Source organism: Mauremys reevesii, linkage group 2, assembly GCF_016161935.1.
Source record: "Mauremys reevesii isolate NIE-2019 linkage group 2, ASM1616193v1, whole genome shotgun sequence".
Classification (NCBI taxonomy): Eukaryota; Metazoa; Chordata; order Testudines; family Geoemydidae; genus Mauremys; species Mauremys reevesii.
Genome location: NC_052624.1, coordinates 219,537,920 through 219,565,587, shown reverse-complemented (window position 1 = coordinate 219,565,587; position 27,668 = coordinate 219,537,920). Strand labels below are relative to the sequence as shown.

The following is a 27,668-nucleotide window of genomic DNA, read 5'->3' as shown; positions in this document are numbered from 1 at the left end:
CAGCTCCTCAGTTGGTATAAGTGGTGTAGCTCCATTAAAATCAATGGAACTATGCTGATTTATACCACCAAAGGATATGACCATATATTTATAAGTATTTGCGTGTAACCCAACTTATTAGCATTTCTATAGTCAGTCTAATACAAAGGCATTTTCAGTGTCTGTCTATCTGTCAGGGGGGATCAGAGGGAACCCCATATTCTCCTGCACACCTTCCTCTGGCAAGAGAAGGAAGAGGCAGGTCTCAGCTGGGAAGAGGTCCCCAACCCTTTGGGTGTTTAAAGAAATCACTGTGAGTGTCATCGTATAAGGTATACACTTGTGACTCAGCTGAGATCTGTCAACGTGGTTATTATAGAACGAACAACACATGGAGCACCCTCTTCTTTAACTCCTAAGATTAGGGAACGTCTTGAGGAACAGCTCTCTGACCTTAGCCTGGTCTTGTACATGCAGTGTGGTACATGTTAATGCCTTCTGCTGGTATAATCTTCCTTGCTCCACTGCTGAATTCCACTTAACTTATGCCAACTCCTTGCTTTTCAACTAACAATGGATTGCATGAATTCAGGCTTCGTTCTCTTTGCTCACGCTACTACTCAGCTCCTTATTTCACAGTGAAAGTCATTCACGACCAGTACAGGGTGCTTGTGACTTGTCAGCTAGTTGGTTTCCTTTATCTGGCTTTGAGGGAGAAAGAAGCAGAAGAAGAGGAGGGGAGATTAAAACAAGCGCGTGAGGTGGTCATAGATTTGAAAAGGAAACTATTTGAAGTTGGGTTGCCTACTGTAGCTGTTGCTTTTAGAGCTTGAACTTCTGTATTAAGGCATACACCAGGCATAGTAATAAAATATTGCATATGTACAAGTAGGCCAAGTAACACTTGATTTAGGAGCAATAATACTGGATTTCTGGACGTCAAATTCTCAGCTCTAATGTTGCTCCACTGCAGTGTTTGTCACGTGGAATACTCAGCATTACTTGCGATGAGAGAATTTTAATTTTTCTTTTTGACCTGGGAGAGGGTTTGCATTTGAGCTTAACATCCTTTTTTCACCACTCTTTCGTTATTCAATATATTCTAAAAGTCAAAGCCCTAGAATGTGAACAAGCTATTGGTTGTATTTCACAACATTGTTTTATGTATTGTTTTTTCTCTTGGGAAGGTAGGAGGAGGCCTTAGGCAGGAATAAAGCTTTTAGGAACCTCCTGTGCTATTTAGAATTTTTAGTATTCATGTTGAGGACTTTGACATATAACAGTGGTATGTCTTGGAAAGCATTTACATTGTACAAAGTATCTTAAAATTGTGTAACATTTTGCATAATGTTCCTTGGAGTTTCATGTACTGTTATGGCCAAGTTAGAAAGTGTAATGTGGGTGAAGGTGATGAAGTCCCACAGTAATGCCATATTTTGTTGTTGCTTAACTTAAAAATAATGTGCTGCTCATCAATTGCAAATTATTCAACAGTTATTAAAAGAACAGGCGTACTTGTGGCACCTTAGAGACTAACAAATTTATGTGAGCATAAGCTTTTGTGGGCTACAGTTTATGCTCAAATAAATTTGTTAGTCTCTAAGGTGCCACAAGTACTCCTGTTCTTTTTGTGGATACAGACTAACGCGGCTGCTACTCTGAAACCTGTAAACAGTTATTGTTATTCAAGTATAAATAGGGTAGTCACAGTAGTACAGAGTACTTGTGAGAGGTAGAGTAGCGTGCTACAAGTTAATATGCAAAAGATATGAGTGCATCACTAATCTTTTCACAGGATATTGCTCTTAATTGCTTTTCTAAGGCATGTGAGAACAATGTGCAATAAAAATATAAATGTACCTCATTAATAAACTGGCCATTCACATTCTATGCTAATCTACTGAGGAGATTTCAGGAGGAACAATTGATAGACAACAGTGGTGAATTTTAAATAACTATCTAGACTCTGCCTCTCCAGTGTATAGTATGAATAGATATTTCCGTTCCTTCATTGTTTTTGTGAGGCTTGGCAGAGAGAATGAGGCATGGGGAGAGAAGGGGAATACATGATTTAATTTTGAGGTATTGGAATGTCCAGGGAGAGAGGTTCCTGTTGGTTTGATTGGAACACTTGTTAGGAGTGTGGATTATCTGAGAGTAGCTACTATCATTTTGCAAGCCGGTGAATCTGGTTGTTAGGGGAATGGTTTTGTGGGCTGGTGTGGAAGGGAAATGGGGCACAGGAGTTCAGTGGAGGGTAGAGATATTGGGATTATACAAGAGGATTGGGAGAGGAAATTGGGCCGGGGAAAGCTAGACTGAATTCCTGGATTTGGTGAAGAAAATGCTGATTGGTTGAGAGACAGAATGAGATATGAGCATGAAATATACATACTTAAGTGACTTTATATATTTACACCCTTAAATCCACATCTGTGAATATATAGCAGCTGTAGAAATTTGCTTTCTGAAGCCCCAATACTACTAGCTGCTCCACATAGGCAAATCTTACACCTGTGAGGAGTCCCATTGACTTCAGTGATTATTACCTGCACAGAGAAGCTTATAGTATCAAGGCTTTGGAATGTGGCTTGGAAAAAGTGTACATAGATGTATGTGTTTGCATATAATAGCATGAGGACTGCCAAGTACCAGGCTGTACTGGCATAAAACTAGAATGTTTGCACAGAAATTAGTATAGAAGTGACAGAGGGGTGGATGACATTTGTGAAGTGTGTAATAGAGAGGAATGACATTAGTCTCCGCGCGCTGCAGATAATGGGTGCTACTCGCTACTTCTGTTGTGTTCAAGCACGTAGTTTATGGATCCAATAGGACTTGGAAGGTGCAACAAACCATTTTGGAGCAAGTGAGGTGCATGCCTTTAGTAGATGTTAAAGTTCAGGAAATATTTTTATCTTATTTGACTTAAATGTCATGTCCAGTTTTTCTTTCTATATGCCATTCTGTGTCACACATTCAGAGTTACTAAATCTGAATGGTTTTTAAATTTGCTGGGGAGAAGAGACTCTCTTGCTATGTGTTTGTACACCATGTGATTCAATGGGGCTCTGATTGGGGCCTGATATGTCTACACTGCAGTCAGATACCTGCAGCTGACCCGTGTCAGCTGACTTGGCTCCTGGGGGTTGTGCTATGGGCCAATAAAATTGCAGTGTAGATGTTTGGGCTTGGGCTAGAGCCCAGGCTCTCAAACCCCACGAGGACGGATAGGCCAAGAGCTCAGGCTCCAGCCCGAGCCTGAGTTTCCAAACAGCAGTTTTATGGCCCCTGTGCCCAAGTCAGCTGACTCAGGTCACCTGTGGATGTTTGATTACAGTGTGGACATACAGAGTGCTACTGTTGTCATACAAATAATGATGAAAGGGAGACGGTGAGTTGGGTATCATCAACATATGAGAGACCCTGTTTCTTCAAACAGTTCGCTCCCGTGAATATTGGACAAGACCATGCCCTGTCAGATCCCTCTTGCCAGAGGTCTAAAGCAATGCAGACTACTTTAAAACATTAGATAATTACAGTACACCATCTGTGGCTAATACAATTACTTGTTGTTCATTACACAGTTTTAAAGTACATTAAAGAAATATTAAACTACAATATGCAGCTGTAACATTTTCGAGATCATTTTCAACTAGAAGTCTTGTGCAGTGACCAATACCAGCTTAATTATCCACATATAAAATGATGGCACATGACAAATTTTGTTGATTTAGGATCACTGATTTTTGAACAAGTTTTTGTTGCTGTTTCCAAAGATTAGTGCAGAGTTAAAATGCTATAGCAAAATATCATGGTAAATGAAAACTGGCAGCATTAAGAAATAGAACACTATTTACATTTTTCAAATGGAAAATACCCTAAAGGGTCTGCTCCATTTTGTCTGTTATTTAAATACACACACCCTTAGTCTCTCAGAGATATAGGAAAAGTAATGAGATTTCATGATAAACAGATTTTCAAAATTTGTCCCATAAGACTTGTCAAAAATAAATGGTCTGGAGGCTAAGCGCCTTGAATCTGTGAATCCGTGGAAATAAGCAATACAGTTGATACATTCCAGCAGAAATTGGTATTGCTGAACCCTCAGATTTGATATATAATTTTTTCTTATATTTTATCTGCACAAAGCACTGCCATGATTTCTAGCAAAGTCCACTAATGATCTCTCGAATACCTGGGACTCTTTTGTATGCAGTGTTGTTGTAGGTGGGTTGGTCCCAGAATATTAGAGACAAGGTTGGGTGAGGTAATATCTTTTATTGGACCAACTTCTGTTGGTGGAGAGACAAGTTTTTGAGCTTACATGGAGCTCTTCTTCAAACCAAGACCTAAAGAAGAGCTCTGTGTAAGCTTGAAAGCTTGTCACTCACCAACAGAAAGAAGTTGGTTCAATAAAAGAGATTTTCTCACCCACCTTGTGCATTATCACTTTACATGTACATCATCTAGAGCAAAGAAGGGCAAAATGAGAAACCATAATGTCTTTAGCATCATTCAGAGAATCTGCAGTAGAAGGCTCTGTCAGCCCCTTGGCAAACCCTCCTAGCTTTTCTTATATTCAAGAACCGCCAAAGACTTTAGCAGTATTAACTTCAGGGAAAGTGCTAGGAATGCTGCAGTTATTTACTGTAAGTTCAGAAATACTTCATACAATGTAAGAGGCCACCTAGATTGGTATTTATTGCACAGTTCCCAGATGCTGGCTGTCCTAACAACAGCATAGGCTATTGTACCAAAGTAATCATAATTTTAACACCATAATAGGTATGTTTGGGTACGTCTGTACTACCTGCTGTATCGGCGATCGATTTATCGCGTCTTGTCTGGATGCGATAAATCGATCCACTAATCGACACACGTACTCCACCTCGGCAGGAGGAGTAAGCGGAGTCGACGGGGGAGCCATGGCAGTTGACTCACTGCCCTGAGGACGGCCAGGTAAGTCGAACTAAGATACGCAACTTCAGCTACGTGAATAGCGTCGCTGAAGTTGCGTATCTTAGTTCGAACCCCCCCGCTAGTGTAGCTCAGACCTTTGTGTTTTAAAGCAATAGAAGATCAAATAAAAAACTGTACTCCTCTGAAACTGGTGTATTTTATTTTTGATCTTTAAAGCTGTTGCTGCAGTATGTAAAATGGCCTCTTGGGGAGGCATAGGGGGAAAAACTGAACCACCAGCCAGGGATTTTGTCTGAGAGGCAGTGACTTCCCCTCCTTCTTTTTTATGATGGGACTTCCCTGCCCACTTGTGATTAGAAGTAGTGGCATGCTTTCAGATGGAAGGTTGATAGGGAGAGGGCCACTCTTGTGACAAGCATGTTGCTGTGGGGATTAGAGGGGAATGGTTTTGGATTTGTGGAAACTGGGGGCAGGGGTGGGGGTTGTGGGTTTGAGATTCATTTATGGAGAATTTTTGGCATGGCATTTCATTGCGATATTGACTTTCAGTGAGGCCCCACAAGATCAGCAAGGAGTTTGCCTCATTTCATTCTCTTGGCCACGCTGCTTGAGTCTCTCTGGGACTGAGCAGCAGTCGGTGGGGAGGGTAAGGATGGATGGCATTCCTTCTTTGGGGAGTTAGATGGATCCCTCATGAAGGAGGGGTTTTTCAGTTTTGGTTGGCATGTGAGACGTATGAGAATGAATCCCATAAAACTGAAGGGAGTCAGGATTTTCCTCACGTGGGCTGGGGGAATTGTGTCCATCTCCATTTTGATGATGGGGTATCATGGACAGGATATTAAGTCTGAACAGGGAATGCTAAGGAATTAGAGCTTACGTGTGTGAGAGGCTCCTGGGAGTTTGTACACTCTTTTTTGTGTTGGGAGCCTCCTTTTTGGTTGGTAATTGCTGGGGGTTGGGATAAAATTGGTTATAGACTCGGGTTGTGGTGAGAGCTTGTAGCTTTGTTCTAGTACTCAGCGGTATCCCTTTCGAGGTCAGTTTAGGATTAGTTTTGCTTTTTTCCCCTGGTGTTTGGGATTTTTGTAGTAGTAGTACTTTCTTATTTAAGAAGCAGCAGCAATGAGTGGGTATACATGCATGCTTAGAAATACAGGGAATCATCACATATGCAGTGAATATGAAATAAGATGGATCCCCTAGAAAATTGATGGCATTTACCATTCACTTTGTGACTCATAAACCTGCTGTTGGAATCCCTTGTACTAAGCAGTTAGGATTATCTGATCATTAGCAGGCAGAGGTTGAAGTAATTGCAAGATATTCTAAAATGTGTGTCTTTTTTTCAGAGTGATTGAGCAGCTTGGTGGTAAACAGCTAGTAATGAACCACATGCATCACGAAGACCAGCAAGTTCGCTATAATGCCCTACTGGCTGTACAGAAGCTGATGGTTCACAACTGGTATGTGAAAACTTACTTTAGTTAATATTATCGGTGAGAAATTATATAGAATCCAGATTACAGATTTTTTTTTTTTTAAAATAACTGAGCCTCTTTAGCTGAAATATTTCTCTGTAATGTGATGACGAAATAATAATGCTGATGAACCCAGTGTTTAAAATTCTACAAGAAATTGTGCTGACATGAAAAATGAACACTTTGGCTTCTATTTCCTTCCTGCTTTTCTGCTAATTGAATTAAGTAATCAGACTTTCAAGAGTTCAGTGGAACACACATCACTCAATTATGCTTAAACACTAGAATTTAAATGTTTCATGATGGTCATATTCTATAATTGATGCAGTGTAATCACAGTTTGCAAAATGTCTTCTGTGTAAATCAGAATGGATTTCACTGGCTCTCTATTGAGTTTCATATTGTGGTGTTTACAATTTCACTTAGCTATCGTCTGGAAATTGATAGTCCCAACACTTGTTTAATGTTTAGATGTCTTACAAAGTGAAAGCACTATGTTTTTTCTTCTGGAATGATGTTCCTTCATTGCTCTCTCATTCTAAGTCAAGGTTTGCAGTGTAATGTTCGTAAACAAACCTACATTGACAAGTGTGTCTGAATGATGGAAGATTTTTTTTTTTTAAAGTAAGTTTTTGATTCAAGATTCCAAGGTGGAGTTGTAAACAAGGGGATGAGAGGACATAGGCGGTTAAGTTCTAAAACTTCAACCATAAATCAGTATTACTCCGCACTGCCATTTGAGAGACTTGGCTTTAGTTCCAAGGCCTGACTATTACGAGCTGAAAGTTCTGTGGTGTTAATGTTCAGAGTCACTCACTAATGCCTTTTTTCCTGAAATATTTAAGAAATGGCATTTGAAGAGAATACCATTCAGTGCTGTGCTCTGTCTGGCTGATGATTGTGAACAAGGCCTGAAAATCCTTCCCAAGTACTGGGAACCTGCTGCTGCTGTAGAAAAAGTATGGGAGAAGTTTCCTTCCTCTTTATAGCGGGAGAAGCAATGTATGTCCTATGGATGAAGGATTTAATCTGTTTCAGACAACCTCTAGAAGTGGCAAGATTTTAAAAACATTTGCTACCTTTTCATGTTAATTCAAATCAGCTACGTACACTATAAACTCTAATCAAATGTTCTTATAGAAAAATGTGATTTTTCACTTTCTTATGCAGTTTATGCTTGCCAAATACAATAATCAATCTGTAACTTGTTAAACTGGATGAAAAACTTTAAATTCCTATATAACTGCATTTTTCTTATGGAATTCTTCCCATTTGAAATAACTACTAGTTTTCATGATGAAGAAATTAGATCTTTCATAAGACGTCATTTTTTCACTTTGTCTTAGCAGTCCTGAAAATTCAAATCTAAAATGGTATTGTAGAACAGATAGAGAGCAGTGTCTGAATAAATGTATTCCAGACTGGCTAGTACATGTCAGCATGCTGAAATGTTGACTACTAGACTAGATTACTCACAAGTGGTTTGGATAAAGTGCAATAAAAGTAGAATCTGGGATGCTATGGCTCAGCAGTATAATAGAAAAGAAGTATTGCGAAACACACACCTATTTTATTATGACTTTAAACTGCATATTTAAACTCAGTCTATTTTGAGCACTCCATGCTTTGGAATTGCTTATGATTGTGCATGGGGTTTTGAGACAGATGTAATGCAATTTAAAAAGTTAAGCACTGATGATTATAGTAGTTTGGAGGTGGAGGGAGGGTGTTAGTAACAACATACAGAGATACTAGGAAGAGATTTTCAAGTTAACTGTGCATTGCTGTAGTGACAGGGTAATAACACGTGTATTAAAAAATCAATAATGCGTAATTAACCATACAAAGCAATTTTCCCCTAGTTCATTCTTTTTAGCCCTCAAGCATTGTTTTATTATAATCCTCCTTCCTCCTCCCTTCATCTCACACTAATTCTTTATCTCTACAGAGAAATTATAAATGTAAGCAACATACTGTACAAATCAGAAGGAATATTCACCGTATAAGGAGGACTTGAGTAAAGGAACATTGATTTCTGAGCACATGTAGGTGGAGACTAAAAAGTGGTCTCACGGTTTTCGGGTCATGAGTATATTTTTATGTTGTCTATGCAATTCACAGTTTAATGGTAGTAAATGTCAATCTGTACTTCTCACATACTAATTGGGGATGTGCCATTCTGGTTCATGGCAAATTTATTTGGGGTTCATAACTAGGCTATCACTGTGTACAAGTTAGAGATGGAAAGACTCATTAGGTCATCCAGTCCATCTCTCATAAAAGGAGACAGTTTCATTTTGTACATTTGCTGATGCCTTGTCAAATCTGATTACAAATATTCAAAACAATGGGGTTTCCATCACTGTTCTTTGTAGACTGTTCCACAGACAAATAGCTCTCATTGTCAGGAAAAGTTTTCCCAGATATATAGCCTAACTTTTCCCATTTTAAGTTCAGCTCACTTCTGTCAGCAACACCCCTTTAGCTATTTCCCCTCTGTTGTTGGTGTTTACCCCCCTCAGTGTTTTGTATAAATTGTTACCACTTAACCAAATTGAATGTATTGCATATTACCACTTAGCCAAATTGCACTCTTAAGGCCTACTTTTACCTTTAAATGTGTGCAGAACTCCCACTTAAATGAATGGGATTAGCATGCTCATGCTGGGCACAGTGGGGTGCTAAATGTGTCTCTAAACTACCTTTCTGCTTTCTGCAATAAGGAAGCTGTTCTAGTTTATACTAGCTGAAATAGGACCCTAGAAACCCAGGATTGCTAGACCAATATTGCCCCATAAACAGGGGGAAGGAGAGAGATGGTATAGAAGTGGAGAAGCACATAGGGGACTTAGCTAGGGCTGAGGATGTGCCCCATAGTTTGTGCACAGGATTTACAAAAACAACGAGGAGTCCTTGTGGCACCTTAGAGACTTACAAATTTATTTGGGCATAAGCTTTCGTGGGCTAGGACCCACTTCATCAGATGCACGGAGTGAAAAATACAGTAGCAGGTATAAATACACAGCACATGAAAAGATGGGAGTTGCCTTACTAGTGTGAGGTCAGTCTAACGAGACAATTCAATTAACAGTAGGATTTACAGTTAGCTTCTTGACGTCAAATCATGAAGAAGAGACTCTCACAGATTGGACCATTAAGTGTCGATTCTATCCCTATTGCTTCTGACTTATCTTGTAAGGGGAACATGAGAGGAAGGACTGAGTGCTCCCCTGGAACCTTTAATTTAAAAAACAAATGTTGAGTACAGTTTGATAACTGATGGTTGGTTGGTTTGTTTTGGAGGTTCAAGCTCAATTTTGCCAACACATAAATAACCCAGTAAACATGAGCAATCGTCTTCAGGCCTCATTCCTCTAGTCTCTTGTTCTGCTCTGACTGAGAAAACAGTCCAGTCATGTTTTTAGCCTCCCCTCCCTCCCTTATGTAATGGAATTCCAGTAATTTCTCTTGGGAAATGCACTTTCCTCATTTAGACTACAGTCTCCTGTTAAATTTATTTAATCTGTTTGTGATCTCTGCATGGCAGCACCAATCTGGTCCCCTTCCAAATCTTGGGATGTTACAACAGGAAAGAGGTTTGCAGCCCTGGGCTGAAGCTTGGTGCTAATGCTTACAAAATGTCCAATATGCAGAAGACTAGTAAATCAGAGTAGTAGGTGAAATGCTTTTTGGAATTACTCAAGTGAGTTACCTACCTGAGTGTTACAAGGTTCTGACTGTATTTTAGGTGATCTGGTAGGACAGCTTACTATCACTGAAGAAGGAATTTTAATGAGGAAGAGGTATGGTAGGAGTTGACGTCCTGCTTAAAATAAGGTTGTATTTCCTGTATAAAACTTTTAAATAATCACTCTTCAAATTCAGTTAATTTCTAAACAATTGAATAGCTTATTTACAACTTGGTTATTTTTTGGTTACTAAAGGATTTTAAGGGAAGCATGGGAACTCACAGGTGTTCTAGTTAAAGAAAAACAAAAGTTAGTCTTGGTCAGAAGTGGCTACTTGCTGTCATTTTTCAGACGATTCATGTTAATGAAATAGTTTTGAGTTGAATTTGCATTTTAAAAGAATCGTGCAGTGATGTAGCAGATAGCCCAACTTATCTCTTTAGAATTCTAATCTTAGCATCATTTAATGTGTGTAAAATGACAGATGAAAGCAAGGATGAGCTGAGATTTTTTTTTTTTAAAGTGAATTAGTGTTCGTGAAAGGTGCCAGGCTCACAGTACTGGAGATGGAAGTCTGCCATCCTCAGGGAAAAAAAAGTGTAGCATGGGAAGTGACAGTGCATATTTTTCCATATTGCCCTTTCACTCTATGCCTTAACTATGCTCTAGAGAGGGACCCATCTCTTTTTGCCTATTTCTGTGCCTGTGTTCTGGCAGGATACTGTGTCCATTTATTGAGGCCAAGGACTAGCACCAGGAATCTGTCAGTTGCAACAGTGTTTTTATGATGTAGACTTGTATTTTAAAAAAATTCAGAGTATTAACTTCCTAAACTACAGCAATTTTCAGATACTAGCTCAAAAAGAACCAGTAAGCATGTTCATTTGTTTGCTTGATGCAACAGCATGCCTTTCCCGTACCTCAAGGCATAATACCATACTTTAAGATCTATGAACTATAAGGAGACTACAGAGAAGCAAGTCCAAGGAGTTTGATAGACAGAGAGGAGGTAAGAAAAGAGGCTTGGTAGTTTGTAACCATCAGAGGCAAGAGGTTACAGCCGCATTCTATGTGGCTGGAGACAGATGAGGATAGGCAGGCTGTGGCCATGACAGAGAAGAGGATCAGGAAGAATTGCTAGAAGTTTCCAATCGATGCCAGGTACTTGATGTGGAAACTGTGGAAGATGTGTGTCAAGAAACCTGTGGATGGCAGCTTGACCCAACATGTAAGAAAATCAAGCTTGCCCACAAAGAGTTCTCCAACTGTCCAAGGAAGACAGATGATCCTTATTAGGGAATCAATATTCAGAAGAGTTGAAAACATTCTGCAGGGGAGAGGTGGACAACAGGATGGCGTGCTGTTTGTCTGGAGCCATGACATGAGAAGTTGCTCTGAAATTGGATAGGCTTCTGAAGTTGATGGACAAGGATCCATTGGTGATGGTTTATATCGACATTAATGACACTGCATCACGGGATATCTCAGAAAATAGATGACTTCAGGGAACTCGGACGCCTGCTGGAGAGAAGAAGAAAGTCCACGGGATCTTCTTGAAGATCCCTCTTGTCCCAGATTCTTCTGCCTTCTTTCACTCATAGAAGTGTACTGCTGACCAGGTAAATGGTGTAGGGTGCAGAGTTTTGGTTTTGTGAAACGTTTAGTTCACTTTCCCTGGGAAAAGGGGGCGGTACAGTTTGGATAGTCTCCACCTCAGTAGAAGGGGAACTAATGTGTTTGGGAACATGCTGGCTCCAGTGGTCAGGAGAGCATTAAACTAATAACAAAAAGGGAAGGGTAAAAGGAGGGAAGATAAGAGCACTTGTTAGCTCAAAATTGAAATGTTGAGAACAAAATTAATTGAGAATCCGAAGGACATGAAGAGAAGAAATTCTTTAATTGCCCATAACCAGTGCTAGGAGCCTGGGTAACAAACAAGAGAAATTGAAATTGCTCATTTGTGAGCAAAAATTAACTCTAGTTGGTATACTGAAACCATGATTCGCATAACTGGAATGTTAAAATTACTGCTTATAACCTAATAAGGATGGATTGAGTGAGAGTGACACTGGCATTACCTGTTCAAGAGTAATGATACCCAGAAGAAAACTATCTTGAATGTCCTAACAAATGGAAGAAAAGGGAAGTTGTTAGTAATCAGAAGCTAGGAAATGTAGAAAATTGATAAAGGAAGCAAGGGACACAGGAGAAATATATGGCCATCAGAGTTAAGGACAATAAGTAGTTTTTAAAAATGTATTAGGAATAAAAACAACCTTGACAATGGTATTATCCATTACTGTATGGAGATAGTGGAATTATCAATAATAATGCAGAAGAGGTAGAAGTGTTCATGTCACAGAGTGTGGGGGAGTCAGGGCCCTGCACCCTCCACTTCCTGCGATTCACCGTGACTCTGTCTGCCAGTAAAACAGAAGGTTTATTAGATGACAGGAACACAGTCCCAAGCAGGGCTTGTATGTATGACCAGGACCCCTCAGCCAGGTCCCTCAGGGGGCAAGGCTCATAGACCCCAGACTTGGGGGTTCCCTGCCTCTTCCCAGACAGCCAAAAACCACTCCAGCAGGCTCTCTGCCCCTTCTTCTCTCCCCCTCTCCCTTTGTCCAGTTTCCCAGGCAAAGGTGTCGACTCGCTCCACCCCCCTTCCTGGCTCAGGTACTGTCCCTCACCTAAAGTCATCCCCTGCTCTCCCATCCCCCATGCAGACAGCCCCAGTAAAACTAAACGATGTTCCCAGATCAATCCACCCCGCTTCCTACTGCGTCACAGTTCAATACATATTTCTCTTCTGTATTTGGGAGAAAAACAGAAGTAGTCATGTCATATATAATAACACTTGCTATTCCTCTAGTATCTTGGGAGAGTATTAAACAGCAGCTACTGAAGTTAGACATTTTTATATCAGCAGGTCCTGATTTGCATCCAATAACTTTAAAAGAGCTCACTGAGGGAGGAGCTTGCTGGGCTGTTAATGCTGACTTTCAGTAGGTCTTAGAACACTGGGGAAGTTCCAGAAGACTGGGAGAAAGCTAATGTTTCAATATTTAAAAGGGTAAATGGGATGACCCGGGTAATTATAGGCCTGTCAGTCTGACATCAATCTTGGCAAGATAATGGAGCGGCTGATGTGGGACTTAATTAGCATTAACTATATTACCCTCTGTTAATTCTGGTGTTTAATCAACAAGGGTTTATGGGAAATAGATCCTATTATGCTTTTGGATGAGATTAGAAGTTTGGCTGATAAAGGCAATAGTGTTGATGGTAATATACTTAGACTTCTCTAAGGCCTGGTCTACACTAGGACTTTAATTCGAATTTAGCAGCGTTAATTCGAACTAACCGCTCAACCGTCCACACCAGGAAGCCATTTAATTCGAACTAGACCCGGCAGGTGGAGGACATGGCTAGCTCGAATTAGGCTAGGTGTGGATGCAAATCGAACTTAGTAGCTCCGGGAGCTATCCCACACTGCACCACTCTGTTGACGCTCTGGACAGCAGTCCGAGCTTGGATTCTCTGGCCAGCCACACAGGAAATGACCCGGGAAAATTTGAATTCATTTTCCTGTCTGGGCACTTTGAATCTGACGTCCTGGTTGGACATCGGGGCGAGCTCCACAGCACCTGCAACGATGCAGAGCTCTCCAGCAGAGGAGTCCGGGCAATCCCAGAATAGAAAGAGGGCCCCAGCATGGACTGACCGGGAAGTCATGGATCTGATCGCTCTGTGGGGCGAGGAGTCTGTGCTCTCGAGCTGCGCTCCAGCAAGCAGCCATGAAAGACAAAGGATACAGCCGGGATGCGATGCAGTGCCGCGTGAAAGTCAGGACCTAAGACAAGGGTATCAAAAAGTCAGAGCCCCAGACATGCCGCTTCTACGAGGCACTGCATGCCATTCTAGGTGGGTCTGCCACCACTGCCCCACCAGTGACGGTGGACTCCGAGGCGGAATAGTGTGACAGTTCCTCCTCGATGTTCGGCAATGGGGAAGATGAGGAATGGTCTTTGGAGGACGGCGCAGGCGACAGCGAACCCACTCCCGCTTTCCTGACAGCCAGGATCTCTTCATCACCTCACAGAGATCCCCTACCAACCGTCCCCGCCTGTTAACCCGGACTCAGAATCAGGGGAAGGATCAGGCGGTAAGTGCTACAAACAGGGAAACATTTATTTTTTAAGAAACAGGTATATAAAAATAGAAATACTATATAAAAAATTTTAAATCTCAAACTATACAAACAGTAGGTCAACACATATAGGAATAGAGCAATAATCCTCTTGGGACAGTTCAAAAAAGCTCTCAGAGAGCAGCTCAAAAAGCCTCAGCAGGAGGTTCCTGGGGAGAGGTGCCTTATTGGGTGCTCCGTGGAAGCACACTCTTCGCCATCCTAATGTAAAGGGGAATCATCGCCTCGACAAGCATGGCAGCATATGGTCCTGGTCTGTGCAGGGCTTCTCTTAGCATCCGCTCTCTCTGACTCTGAGTGACACGCCTCAGGGTAATGTCGTTCTGGAAGTGCTGCATCTAATTAGGGGAATTAGTGTACTGTTACTATTGTGAATGGTAGACTTTTACTTTGCATAAGAATGACCCTCGCTTAACAGCCACGTGTTGGAGGCCACAGAGGAAAAGCATACAGTGATCTTTCCCGTGCACTGCCGGGAGGGGCTGGAAAAGACTCAGACTTTATGCTTTCCAGATTGCCTTTAGCGGGAGGGCACAGCTATCGATTAACTGTTAAGCAGACTCTACTGTAAGGCTTACCAGGACTGGCTGCTTTCAGCTGTCCTCCCCTCCTGTGCAAGACCGCAACCACGGCGTATTCGAAATCTCGAACTTGGCCTGAGATCTCGTGAGACTAGGTGCCCTGTATGGTCTTGTTCTCAGAAACTGACTAGACTGTGTTCACTGTTCGCAAACATGTATCTGTTCAAGGAAATCACTTACTTTTTCCCATCACACAGCTTGGCTCTGTCCCGGCCTGCCCCGTCATCCACCTCGCAGAGGCTGGCTCACATGACGCGGCGAAAGAAAAAGACTAGGGACGACCTGTTCGCGGAACTGTTGGCCTGCTCCACAGCCGAGGCGGCAGAGCAGAGACAGTGGAGGAGACCCTGTGTCAGCAGCATCGCACACACATCGAGCGGGAGGATAGGTGGCGGCAGGAAGACCAGCAGGCGACTCAAACGCTGCTTGGTCTAATGAGGAGCAAACGGACACGCTCGGCGCCTTGTAGATGTTCTGCAGGACTGCAGGCAGGAGGAGAGAGCCCCTGCACTGCATCTGCAACCGCTCCAACGCCAAGAAGTCCTGTCCCCCTCACCCAAAGTTACAAGAAGGAGGCGGTAGGGGCCGTGAGAACTGTCACTGCACCGCAGCAGAGCGCTAATGTTCAAGACACCTCTCGCGCTGTAAATTTGTACAAGTTCTTTCCTTACAGCATCACCCAGTCCCAACTCCAAGTTTCAACCCCCCACTGTGTACTACATTATTAAAAGCGGTTTGCTGTTACTCACTGTTTTGTCAGAAGACTTTGTGTGTGTGTGTGGGGAATTGTAATTTCAGTGCATAGCCCACAGTACCATGGTACAGACTTGGGGGCAGGGTCAACTGCAGGGCACACACACTGCAGTCACTAGGCACCAGGGTCAGTCTGTGTGGTGTATGCTGCCCCGGTCTTCGTTGATGTGTATGCTTGTCCAGGGTCCTGGTGCCTGCCATCCCGAATATAAAGGCAGGCTTCCCTTAACATGCACTTTGACCGTAGCCACAATCCTCCCGGTGCCCTGAGCCCCAAAGAGCCCTCATCCAGGGACAGATACTCACCCTTCCCCACACCTCACCCCTTCCAACGCCCAAACCCACAGCCCACAGCCGTCATGCAAACCCCTATCCAAAGACGGCACCCTCACCCTTCCTGCAAACCCACCCATTCCTGCAACCCCTACATGCACAACCACCCACCCCACAGGCGTATGTAGGAGCAGGAGGCTGGCCGTCCTGTATTGGACAAGCGGTCTGTACATCAGTGCACACCGAACCAGCACAGTATGCTTCCATGTTTCAACCAAGAAACAGAAATGCAAAGTCAACGAAAGATTTATTATTAATTACTGTAACATTTCATTAGTTTTAAAACGTGCTTTGGAAGTGAAACTTGGAGAACCGGGTTTGTGAGCTCAGATCTAACTCGACACATACAGACACAGGCCCATGATCAGGCTCTCTTAAAATCAAGTGGACAGTCACAGGTTACCCTGCTCTGAAACTAGCTTTCAAAGCCTCCCGGATGCACATCGCTTCCCGCTGGGATATTCTCTCGGCACGGGTGTCTGGCTGATCGTAAACAGCAGCCAGGCGATTTGCCTCAACCTCCCAAGCGGCCAAAGGTCTCGCCCTTGCTCTCACAGAGATTGTGGAGCACACAGCAAGCAGCAATAACTACGGGGATATTCTTTCGCTGATGTCGTCAGTAAGCTCTGCCATCTCCACCACCATTCTGCACTTGCTCAGCCGGTAGTTGAAGAGTTCCTTCTCACTGTCCAAGGCGCCTGTATAGGGCTTCATGAGCCAGGGCATTAGCGGGTAGGCCGGGTCCCGAGGATCACTGTAGGCATCTGCACATCCCCAACCGTTATTTTGTGGTCCGGGAAGAAAGTACCTGCCTGGAGGCGTTTGAACAGACCAGAGTTCCTGAACACACGCGTCATGAACCTTGCCCGCCCACCCGACGAAGATGTTGGTAAACGTCCCCTATGGTCCACCAGAGCTTGCAGCACCATTGAAAAGTAGCCCTTTCGGTTAATGTACTCGCTGGCCTGGTGGGCTGGTGCCAGGATAGGGATGTGAGTCTCATCTATAGCCCCACCGCAGTTTGGGAATCCCATCGCGCCATCTATGATGACCTGGACATTTAGTCACTACCTTTGAGAGCAGTTGCTCAACGATTGCGTGGGCTACTTGAATGACAGCAACCCCCACGGTAGATTTGCCCACGCCAAAGTGGTTCGCTACTGACCGGTAGCTGTCTGGCGTTGCTAGTTTCCAGAGAGCTATGGCCACTCGCTTATGCACACTCAGGGCTGCTCGCATGCGTGTGTCCTGGCGCATCAGGGCAGGGGACAGCAAGTCACACAGTTCAAGGACAGTGCCCCGCATCCTGAAGTTTCGCAGCCACTCTGTGTCATCCCAGACCTGCAGCACTATGCGGTCCCACCAGTCTGTGCTTGTTTCCGGGACCCAGAACCGCCGTTCCACACCATGAACGTGACCCATTGCCACCATGATCTCCACTGCGCGGCGTACCCTGCTTTCTGAGAGGTCTGTGCCACTCTCCTCACCGCGCTGACGGAGCCTCCTCGCCCGGTTTCTCAGCAGCTGACTGTGGAAGAGGTGGACGATAAGGTGCGAGGAGTTGACAACGGCCATAAGTGCAGTGATGATCGCAGCGGGCTCCATGATCGCAGTGCTGTGGCGTCCGCGCTGTAACCGACCAGACAAGGGCGCGAACAGATTTCCCGCCGGCGCTTTCAGGGAGGGAGGGCGTGATTGACGGTTCAATGACGACAGTAACCCAAAACCACCCTCGACACATTTTTTCACCCAGCAGGCATTGCGAGCTCTACCCAGCATTCCAATGGGCAGCGGGGACGGATAGCTTCCACAGTGCACCGCTGGACTCAGAAGTTCGAATTAGTGTATTTAGTGTGGATACACAAATTCGACTTCATAAGGTCGAATCCACAAATTCGACTTAAGTAGATTCGAAATAGTCTTGTAGTGTAGACAAGGCCTAAGGTTGATAAAGGAAGCAAGGGACACAAGGAGAAATATATGGCCATCAGAGTTAAGGACAATAAGTAGTTTTTTAAAATGTATTAGGAACAAAAAGAACCTTGACAATGGTATTATCAATTATTGTATTATAAAGGTATTATCCTTTATCAATTTGAGTTGGCATCCCATGACATTTTGATTAAAAAAAACTAGAATGATATAAAATAAACATGTCACACATTAAATGGACTAAAAACTGGCTAACTAAAAGGTCTCAATGTAATTGTAAGTGGGGAATCCTCATTGAGCATTTGTAGTGGGGTCCCCCAGGGATCTATTTGGGGTCCTATGCTATTTAACATTTTTATCAATGACCTGAAAGAAAACATAAAATCATCACTGTTAAAGTTTTGCAGGTTACCCAAAAATTGGGGGAGTGGTAAATAGTGAAGAATACAAGTCACTGATTCAGAGCGATCCAGATTGCTTGGTAAACTGAGCACAAGTCAACAATGTGTTTTAATATGGCTAAATGTGAACATCTGGGAATAAAGAATCTAAGTCATATTTAGGGGATGGGAGCTCTATGACTGCAAAAGAATTGGGGCTTGTGGTGGATAATCAGCTGAACATGAGCTCTCAGTGCAATGCTGTGGCTAAAAAGACTAATGCAATTCTTGGACGCATAAAAAGGGAATCTCTTGAGCAGGAATAGAACACTCATTATGTGCTGGAATATTGTATCCAGTTCTGGTGTCCATAATTCAAGGAAGATGTTGCTAAATTGGAGAGGGTTCAGAGAAGAGCCATGAGAATAAGTAAAGTTTTAGAAAACATGCCATATAGTGTTAGACTCAAGGAGCTCAATCTATTTAGCTTAAGAAAGAGAAGGTTAAGGGATGACTTGATTAGTATATAAGTAGCTACATGGGGAACAAATATTTGATTTGGGCTCTTCAATCTAGCAGAGGAAGATATAACGTGATCCAATGGCTGGAAGTTGAAGCTAGACAAATTCAGACTTCAAATAAGGTGTAAATTTTTAACTGAGAGGGTAATTAACCATTGGAACAATTTACCAAGATTCGTGATGGATTCTCCATTCCTTGCAATTTTTAAATAAAGATTGGGAGTTTTTATAAAATGTGCTGTAGGAATTATTTTGGGCCTGTTCTATGGCCTGTGTTGTACGGGAGGTCACCCTGGTCCCTTCTGGTCTTGGAATCTGTGAAAGTAGCTTCCCATTAACTAACTTACTGAGCTATCACTATCATTCTGTTCCTTGCATGGAATGAAGACTCTGTTCTAAATGTTATGCTTGGAATACATGCTCCATATTCCCAGGCTTAATTCTAGTAAATGCTGCTTCAGTGAATAATAATGCAACCTTACATATTAAGAAAAATTTAACTATATTAATTTAGCCAGCTTCACACAATTTTCATTTTGAATGCTGTCCTATTTCTCAGTAATAGAAAACATAAAATATGTAGTTAACAGTGTGTTTCTAATTGAAAAGTTCAAGATGATCAATAGCTATCTTTGATAAAATTAATAAAATTTGTTTAAAGAGCATACATCTAGATAGGTGACAAATTAAGCAAAGAAATAATTGATTACCAGGATACTTGCTCCGCACTAACTAATGCTGAAGGTCTCCATTTTGTTGTTTGGACATAAATGTGTATTTTACAAGGCTGCATTTTGTATATTTGGGTGACTGGAATTTGTATTCTGCATGTGTTGCCCAGGATTTCACAGTGCATGATCATATTTTCTTTCTTGAAAGCTAGACCTCTTGTACAACACATTTTTATGTTTCTGGCGGTCTAGTTTGCATTCCTCATTTGCAGCATGTGTTCCATATCATGTTTAATTTTACGTTTTTATTTTTCAAAATAATGTCTCATTTTAAAGCACCATGCACAGTAATTGCAAAAAGCCATTTGCTGGCTGACAGCAAAGTAGCGTTTTTCTGATGAAATTTCACTTCTGATAAGTGGCACTTTAAATTAAAGCTTTCCTTGATGTTAAGAGGTCTGATTAAAATTGTCAGTCAGACCTAATTTATTTCAACCTTCCTGAATTATTCTGTCATCTGTATAAACTTAAAGCTTTTAAATGTTGGAAGTATTTTCCGTTCTATTCAGCATGGTAAATAAAGGCTTCTTGATCTGTAAAGCACAAATGTAAACTAAATTGCCTGATTTTAATGAAGTTTAAAGTTGAATTTTTAATTTACTGGGAAGACATGAATCAGTTTAGATGAATACTAACTCTGAGACTTTATCCTTAATGTATTTATAAACTTCAGCAGTCACAATACATTATAGAAACAAGTGAAAAATGACTTGTGCTGATATTGCTCTGTTCTTACTAAACAGTCATGTGGTTAGATCAAAACCTAATTTGTGGAGGTTTTTGTGGAAAATCTAATTTTAAAAGTGTCATAAAATGTATCTGTTGAAGAAAAGGCTACCTTAGACAATGTGTCCTTGATGGAAAATTATTAGTGAAAAGTGAGGTTTCCCACCATGTACTTAATAGTTTGTATTATAGTGTTCTAAAAAGCAAATTATTGGATTCAGCATGCAGCTTGCATGTTACAAAGTGATAAAGAACACAGTCCATACCACCAATGATTTTTTTTTAATCACTCAGCAGTGGTTTGATCATTGACCTGCTAAACCCAGGGTTGTGAGTTCAATCCTTGAGGGGACCATTTAGGGGTCTGGGGCAAAAATCTGTCTGGGGATTGGTCCTACTTTGAGCAGGGGGTTGGCTAGATGACCTCCTGAGGTCCCTTCCAACCCTGATATTCTATGATTCTATAAATCTGTAGATTGCCTGCTTAATGCTGTTGGGTGCAGCCAAAGACAAATGTTAATTTAATACTTAAAGTGCATTTGAACAAGTAACTTTTGACCTAGAGTTTTGTCCTCTTTGCTCTGGCATGCATCCCATTTAATCAGCCATCCACTACTATGTTTCTTCTTATGTACATAAAGTATGGTGATATATGTCCTGTTTCTTGATTGTCACTTACTTCAAAGGTGCAAAATGGTATAAGTAGTGTTACGATTAACAATTCAGTCTTGTTTGGTGTTTATTTTTTATAATTCAGTCCAGGTTCATCTGCAGCTTTGTATCTTTTAGGATACATCATCTAATTGTAAGTGCATTCCAGTTTTGTTTCTCTTGCAAAGATTCACTGCCACTTTTGTTTGTCAGTCGTATCTATCTTAGGTACTCAAATGGCCCCCCTTATTGTAATATATGAATGCCTCAGTGTGTTTTTCCTTGCAAATAACTCTGAGGTGACATGGGGAATTGAGGCACAGACTAAGGATAAGTCTACACTGCAGTCAGGAGGTGTGATTGCAGATGCTAGCTTGAGTAATAATATCAGTGAAGCTGTGGCAGCATGGATGGCAGTAACTTGAGTATGTACCCAGGGTCTTGGGTGGGCAGGACTAGCTCATGCAGCTTCCTGTGCTGCTGCAACTTCATTACTATTGGATCAAAGCTATCTTGAGTATGTCTACTCATGCTGCAATCACACCTCCTGATTGCAGTGTGGATATATGCAGTGTAGATGTATGCTGAGTGACGTGCCCAGGGTCATACAGAAGGCCTGTGGCAGAGCATGGAATGGAACCTGGCTCTCTCAACTGGCAGTCTTGTGTCCTAACCGCTGGACCATTCTTCCTTTCAGTCCTGGGGCTCAAGCAAAGATGTCTCTTCCTTTTTCTGTTTATTCCCATTTAACAACAGCAGTGTTATATTGCCTGATTTTGTAAATTGCAATGTATGCAATATGGTGTGTATTCAATGGGATAGCTTCTAAGCACATATTGTAGCATAAACATTATGTTCCCATGGCCAAGAAAAGCATCTGAGACATCTAGTGTAGCTGTAATTGATCTGAGCATGTTTTTTCTTTCCTACTTTACTGAACTGTTTTTCTAACTTTTACTTTGCTGAAGTTGATGACTGTCGTTCAGAACATTCTAGAGATTCATTTACGGCCATACAATTGTTCTTCGGCAATGCAGCCCTTATCGGCTGTCTAGAGATTGTTCGATGTAGTTAAACTGCTGATACAACCACAGCTATGTGTTATATTTTTGAGTACATTTAATAAAATTAATTTTGCATTGTAACTAGCAACAAGTTTTTAAATTAGTAGGATGAGTCAAATGAACTGATGTATATCCAGTAATAACTTTCAAAATGTGCTTCCTGCTAACCTTTCTGATTTCTTATCTTTTTAAAGGTCACCTAGTGGTTACTTATCTTTTGTAGTTACTTGTGTTGTGTATTCCTGGGATCAGACTTCATTTGTTCAGAACATGAAGAGTTGCGTTTGAACCAACTTTTCAAATTCATACTCTTACTTCTCTAGCAAGATCAAACTTTTGGATTGGATTTACTCATTAGACACACAGTCAAGTACAAAAACATCAATCTATCTTCATTTCATAGCGCTTTCTGTCAAAGGAAACAGCTCTGCCTTTTACTCTAACAAAACCCCAGTCTTCTAAAATGTTAGGAATTACCCATTATGTCTGTGTCAAAAATTTTCATACTTGAGTGTCTTTTGGATACTATTTGAAAAAGCTCTACATAGATAATCTTTAAAGTCAACACATTGACATTTAGACACACAGTATATACGGGGGGGAACCCAACCAACCAACCAAAAGCTTAAACAGCATCAGGACTGAAATTATCTTTCTGATTCCTTGTGGAGAGACAAAACTGACTAAAGTGGGTTTGGGTTTTTAGGGTAAAAGCCTAAGCCTACCCTATTAAACTCTCTACCATCTTTTCTCCTCAGCCTCTGGAATCCAACTCCTAATTCAGAGTTCAAAGGTAGATGGATTTTTGCCACCGTTAAATCAGTCTCCCAATCTCAAAAGAACTAAAATTACACTTTGACCCTAGCTGGGCCTTTGTACTGTAAATCTCATGTCAACGTCTAGGGTTATCACCAGTGATGTTTTAGAGCTAGTTAGACTACTAACCATATAAAGTGCTTAGCTTTACAAGTCCAATATAGGCTAGGCACTGAAATTGCAACATTAAGACCTGGTCTACACTAGTTGGGGGGTTCGATCTAAGGTACGCAACTTCAGCTACGTGAATAGCGTAGCTGAAGTCGAAGTACCTTAGCTCGAATTACTTACCCGTCCTCACGGCGCGGGATCGACGTCCGCGGTTCGACTCCGCTACTGCCACTCGCTCCAGTGGAGTTCCGGAGTCGACGGGAGCGCGTTCGGGGTTCGATATATCGCGTCTAGATGAGACGCGATATATCGAACTCCGAGAAATCGATTGCGCGGGTAGTGAAGACGTACCCTAAGAAAACTATGTTAAAGCAGATATTTGGAAGGTTGTAGGCCTCTCAGGAGTTCAGTCTACCATGTGTGCTTGCTAGCACAACTTGCTGCCTTACATTTTCTGTTATTCAATGAAGCACTTCATGCAGACACATTCCATGATATCAGAGCTCTGGCTTGCAGGAATTCATCCTCCCCACCCCCCTTTAAATAGTGAAAGGAAACATTGCAGGATCCTTTTTGAAGGTGATATCACTAAACACTTTGGCTTGCCACCTATTTGTATTTTTCCTATGTGAAAAAATATTTCCATCACGATAGTCCTCTGACATGATTTACTTGGTTTTATTGTATATGGTCATAAATAGTGTGACAGATATTGTAATCCCATGCAGTATCTTTGGAGATCATTGTCTAAAATTTATGAATGGTTTATGTATGATTGTGTTTTCCATGGTGGAGGGTTACCACAGCTCCTCCAGGAACTAAAAAGTGTATGTGTGTGTGTATGTATACGTGTGTGTGTGTGTGTGTATATTACCCTGGGGGACTGTAAACAACTCCGGAGATGCATCATCCCTTAGGATGTTTGCATATACTGGGCCCAAACTGGGTTTTCCAGAGACCTCAACAGAGAAGAGGCTTTTGGTATAAGAACCTGAGCTTGAACTGACACAGGGCCTTCATTTTGATCCAGCAAATGAACAGTAACATCTAAGGGGTGTCCCAACTCTTGTGGAAGGGTTGGAAAGATTTTGGCTTACTAGGGCCCCATAATACTGCTAGGTGACCTCCTCTGGCAAGGTTCTCGCATGCTTATAGGAACTTTTTTATTGGTTTTCACATGTTTTCTCTGCTTTTTTTGTCCTTAAAATAAAATGTACTTTGCTGAGAGAGCTGTGTGGTGCCCCTCCTCCCCCCGCACCCTCCCAAAAAAAGCTTGGTGGTTCTCCACTTTACTAGCCTTACTTCCTGCCCCCTCCCTCCATCCAAAACTCCAGCAATACTGTGTGTTGAGTGCTTGCTTTCTTTTTCAACACAGCATTAATTACGTAGGGCAAGCAGCATGTCTAAAATGTTTGACTTGAAAGAGTCACACTAAAGTCTGCTGCCTAACCCAAGAACCTCTCATTTGCAGAAGTTAGTAAGGCATAGCAATAATATCTTCCTGTGCTTGTGAAGACCGTCATAACTGTTCACAGTTGCTATTTATCTCCAACATGCTGAAGTGCCATCATATAAAAACTTACTCATCTCATCATCCTTTAACGTGTACATTAAGAATTAGTACCCGACTGTACTCTGTCTATTAAAAGAGCTGCTTTCATAATCTTGTGGGGAGGAGGTGAGAAGAACTGATTAAATATATAAAGCCTCTCAGAATAACCCGATAATCCGGTCTCTCTCCTCTTAGCAGCAGTAAACAGTTTTCACATGAAACTTGCATGTTGAGAGAAGATTTGCTTAACCACATAAACTTTTATGCAGTTTAACCTACCAGCATCATTAGCCCGCTGTCCTGTAGCCTGGTATAGCTCCTTCCAGAGCCTGTAAGTGCCATCCCAACCAGACCTAAGGAGTAGGTTAGAGGAGAATTAATGCTCCTGCACTCCAGCAAGTTGCTTGTCTTATTCCAAGTCCCTGCAGAAGAAGGGATTTCTCCTAGTTCAGCAGCATGGCAGTGTAGAGCCTACATGACTTTGTGGCACACACCCCTGTACCATCAGAGGCTCTGTTTAATTTCATTCCCAGGACCAGTGCAGTTAGTATCTTGAAGAGAGGAGCTACCTAATGTTAGCAGGTCTCAGGGCTGGTATCTGTTTAGAGTATGCACTAAGGTACTACGATCCTATGGCAACATTTTACAATTGTTTCTTCAGGTTCTAGGTTCCTCTAGGTGTTTTTTTTTTTTTTAAAACACATACAGGTAACCATTTCACTACATAGGAAAGTTAATATGCAGGAATATAGGGTGTTACATTTTTAAAGCATTCAAATTATATTAAAGATTACGTTTTTACTGCTAGCGGAGTGCAAGGCTTAAAATTACATTTTGTAACACTTTAGGTGTGGGAAAGTACTCGGTTATGAGTGGAATGCAGCATTGGTGCTTAGCCTTATCTATGCTATAGAAAATGAGGGCATGTGAAACTGAATATCGTTCTCTCTAAGATGCTAGAATTAAACGGAATTTTATTCATAACATGGGGTATAGGAGATTGGTCACTGGTCTTCCTTTTGGAGATTTTGTGCCAGTTAAACAGGAGATCCATACTATAAGACAGTTACGTAATGTTTTCATACTCACATTTAACAGGATGTCTTGTAATATTGAAAAAATGCAAGTTTCTCACTTTTTCCCTTTTTAACTTCGTTTTTGAAGATTTTGAAAATCATTTTTCTTCAGCACTTGTGAAGTTAGGCCAGAGAGGTAGGTAATAAAATGAGCTGTCAATGGTGATCTGAAATACTGCAGGTAAACTTGTAATCTGAAATGTGTCACATTAACTTGGTTTTGTGTCTTTTCCCAAGGTGGCTTGCTGTGGCTAGATGCCTTTGTCCAACTAATGTAGACTATTGTGCTTTTGTAGTCAAAATGCAAATGCAAAGATGACAGTGTCGTCGTAACTGTGCCATAAGTCGGGGAAATGGTGCTCCTCTACTTCACAACTTTTGATACTTCCTGCTCCAACTGATGAATTGAAAGAATTGTGCTGGCATATTTTCAATAGCATGCAACAGGCTGCTTTTAAAAGTCTTTCTTCCCACACTCTTTCTGACCTGATCCTGTGAGGTACTGAGCTCCCTCAACTTCCCATGAAAACCAATGGGACATGAGAGCACTTAGCAGCGCCTTGTAGGATTAGGCCCTTGTTGTCATTTTTGTACAGTTTACACTCATCTTTTATTGGCATGGCATTGCATTGCAGCGATGACCTGAAAACGTCTTAGAAATTTGATTAATTTGCTAGAGGAATTTTGTAACAGATAAATACTTCATTAGTTGTGTGAAGGATGGAATCTACCAAAGATTCAAAAATCTTGGGAACGCTGAAGATTCTGGGTATTAATTTAGTTTGAGGTTTAGATAGGACTGATGTGTTTTTAAAAAGGAAAAAAAAGTGAATACATTTTTACACTGGCCTGGAGAAAGCATTCTTAATATAATGAACCTCATTGGATCTTATAGGTCTTTTCCATCTGTAATTTTGTATGAGGTTTTGCTAACTGAGAAGTCTGTACTGTCTGTATGCATGCTAACATTATCAGGAGTTATACATGTACACTATAGGATGAATAATCCTTTACATATTTTACCAGCAGCACATGTGACAGTTGTCAGTCAGCAAAGTTACAGTAGTTATGGATGAGCTAGAACACTGGTCAAGATTTTCAAAAGTGACTAGTGACTTTGGATTACTTGTTTGGGATGGGGGGTAGAGGGAAGAGATGCTCCAATTGAAACCTCTCTCTGGAGCTTCAAGAATTGCTGAGCAACCATCCTCTGAAAATGAAGCTCTGGCCCTTCAAGGTATCTTAAGCTGGGCACCCAACATTGCTAGTCACTGTTCTTCTATGAAAAGGTTTAAATATAAGAGCATTGTTCCCCTCTCTTTACTCTGCTTGAGACATTCTGCAGGGGAATTTTTCACAACCTTTCTTATGTTGTGTCTTTCAGGGAATATCTTGGGAAGCAGTTACAGTCAGAACAACCTCCAACAGTCACGGCACGAAGCTAAACATTTCAAACTGTATGTTACAACTCTTCCTTCCTGGGTATAGCTGGAGTATATATATATCTTAAATTGATAATAAGCAAACATTCTTGGTTGCAATATTTGCTTCCTGCTAATGTGTCGATTTCTTTCCTGTTTTCCTCTGCTGCTGTCGCCTAGTAAAAGTTAGTGTTTGTTCAACTACTTCTGACGAATCTGCCAGTTGACATCCTGCTATATTACCAACGTATCTGAAGAAACATGGCTGATGTATACTGCCTTTATTTTATCTATTTATTGTTGTCTCATAACAAGAACCTTATTAAAGGATATTCATTCCAGGGCACTATCTTGACTCCCTTGATATTTTCTTTCAGTGTTATTGTCCATTTCTGAAAACAGGAATAAATTCCTGTTTCTATGTACAGAGTAATTCATAAAATTGTCTTCTAAGGCATTGTGCTGTATGAAATTCAGTAATCTGGAAAACATTGCTGATCTGTTTCAATAAAGTCCTATTTAAAACAATATTACCATTTTGTAATAAGACGAGTCCATGAGACACAAACCCTTGGTATCAGGGCCCGGTATGAGGCCTGAACTAGAGTAATAGTCAAGACATTGTTAAGCAAAGCTGGGCTGTGAGCCAGAGGCAGGTCCCACTCACAGAAGTTGGCAAGAAGAGGGCTGCTAGAAGTCACTAATAAAATGAACATGTGCCAAGACGGCACCAGAACA

General features: G+C 41.5%; 1 protein-coding gene across 5 annotated transcripts in view; it reads left to right on the top strand.

Moving 5' to 3' along the window:
• ATP6V1H (ATPase H+ transporting V1 subunit H) overlaps window positions 1-27,276 on the top strand; it is a 79,437-nt gene extending 52,161 nt beyond the window's left edge. For 3 of the 5 annotated variants that reach the window (XM_039526083.1, XM_039526082.1, XM_039526086.1), the window contains exons 13-14: window positions 6,255-6,368; window positions 26,894-27,276. In XM_039526083.1, coding sequence (XP_039382017.1) covers window positions 6,255-6,368; window positions 26,894-26,954 — 175 coding nt within the window. In that variant the 3' untranslated portion in view covers window positions 26,955-27,276. The remainder of the gene's footprint in view (window positions 1-6,254; window positions 6,369-26,893) is intronic. The other 2 variants (XM_039526085.1, XM_039526084.1) reach the window with 2 other exon arrangements.
• Window positions 27,277-27,668: the final 392 nt, after the last annotated feature.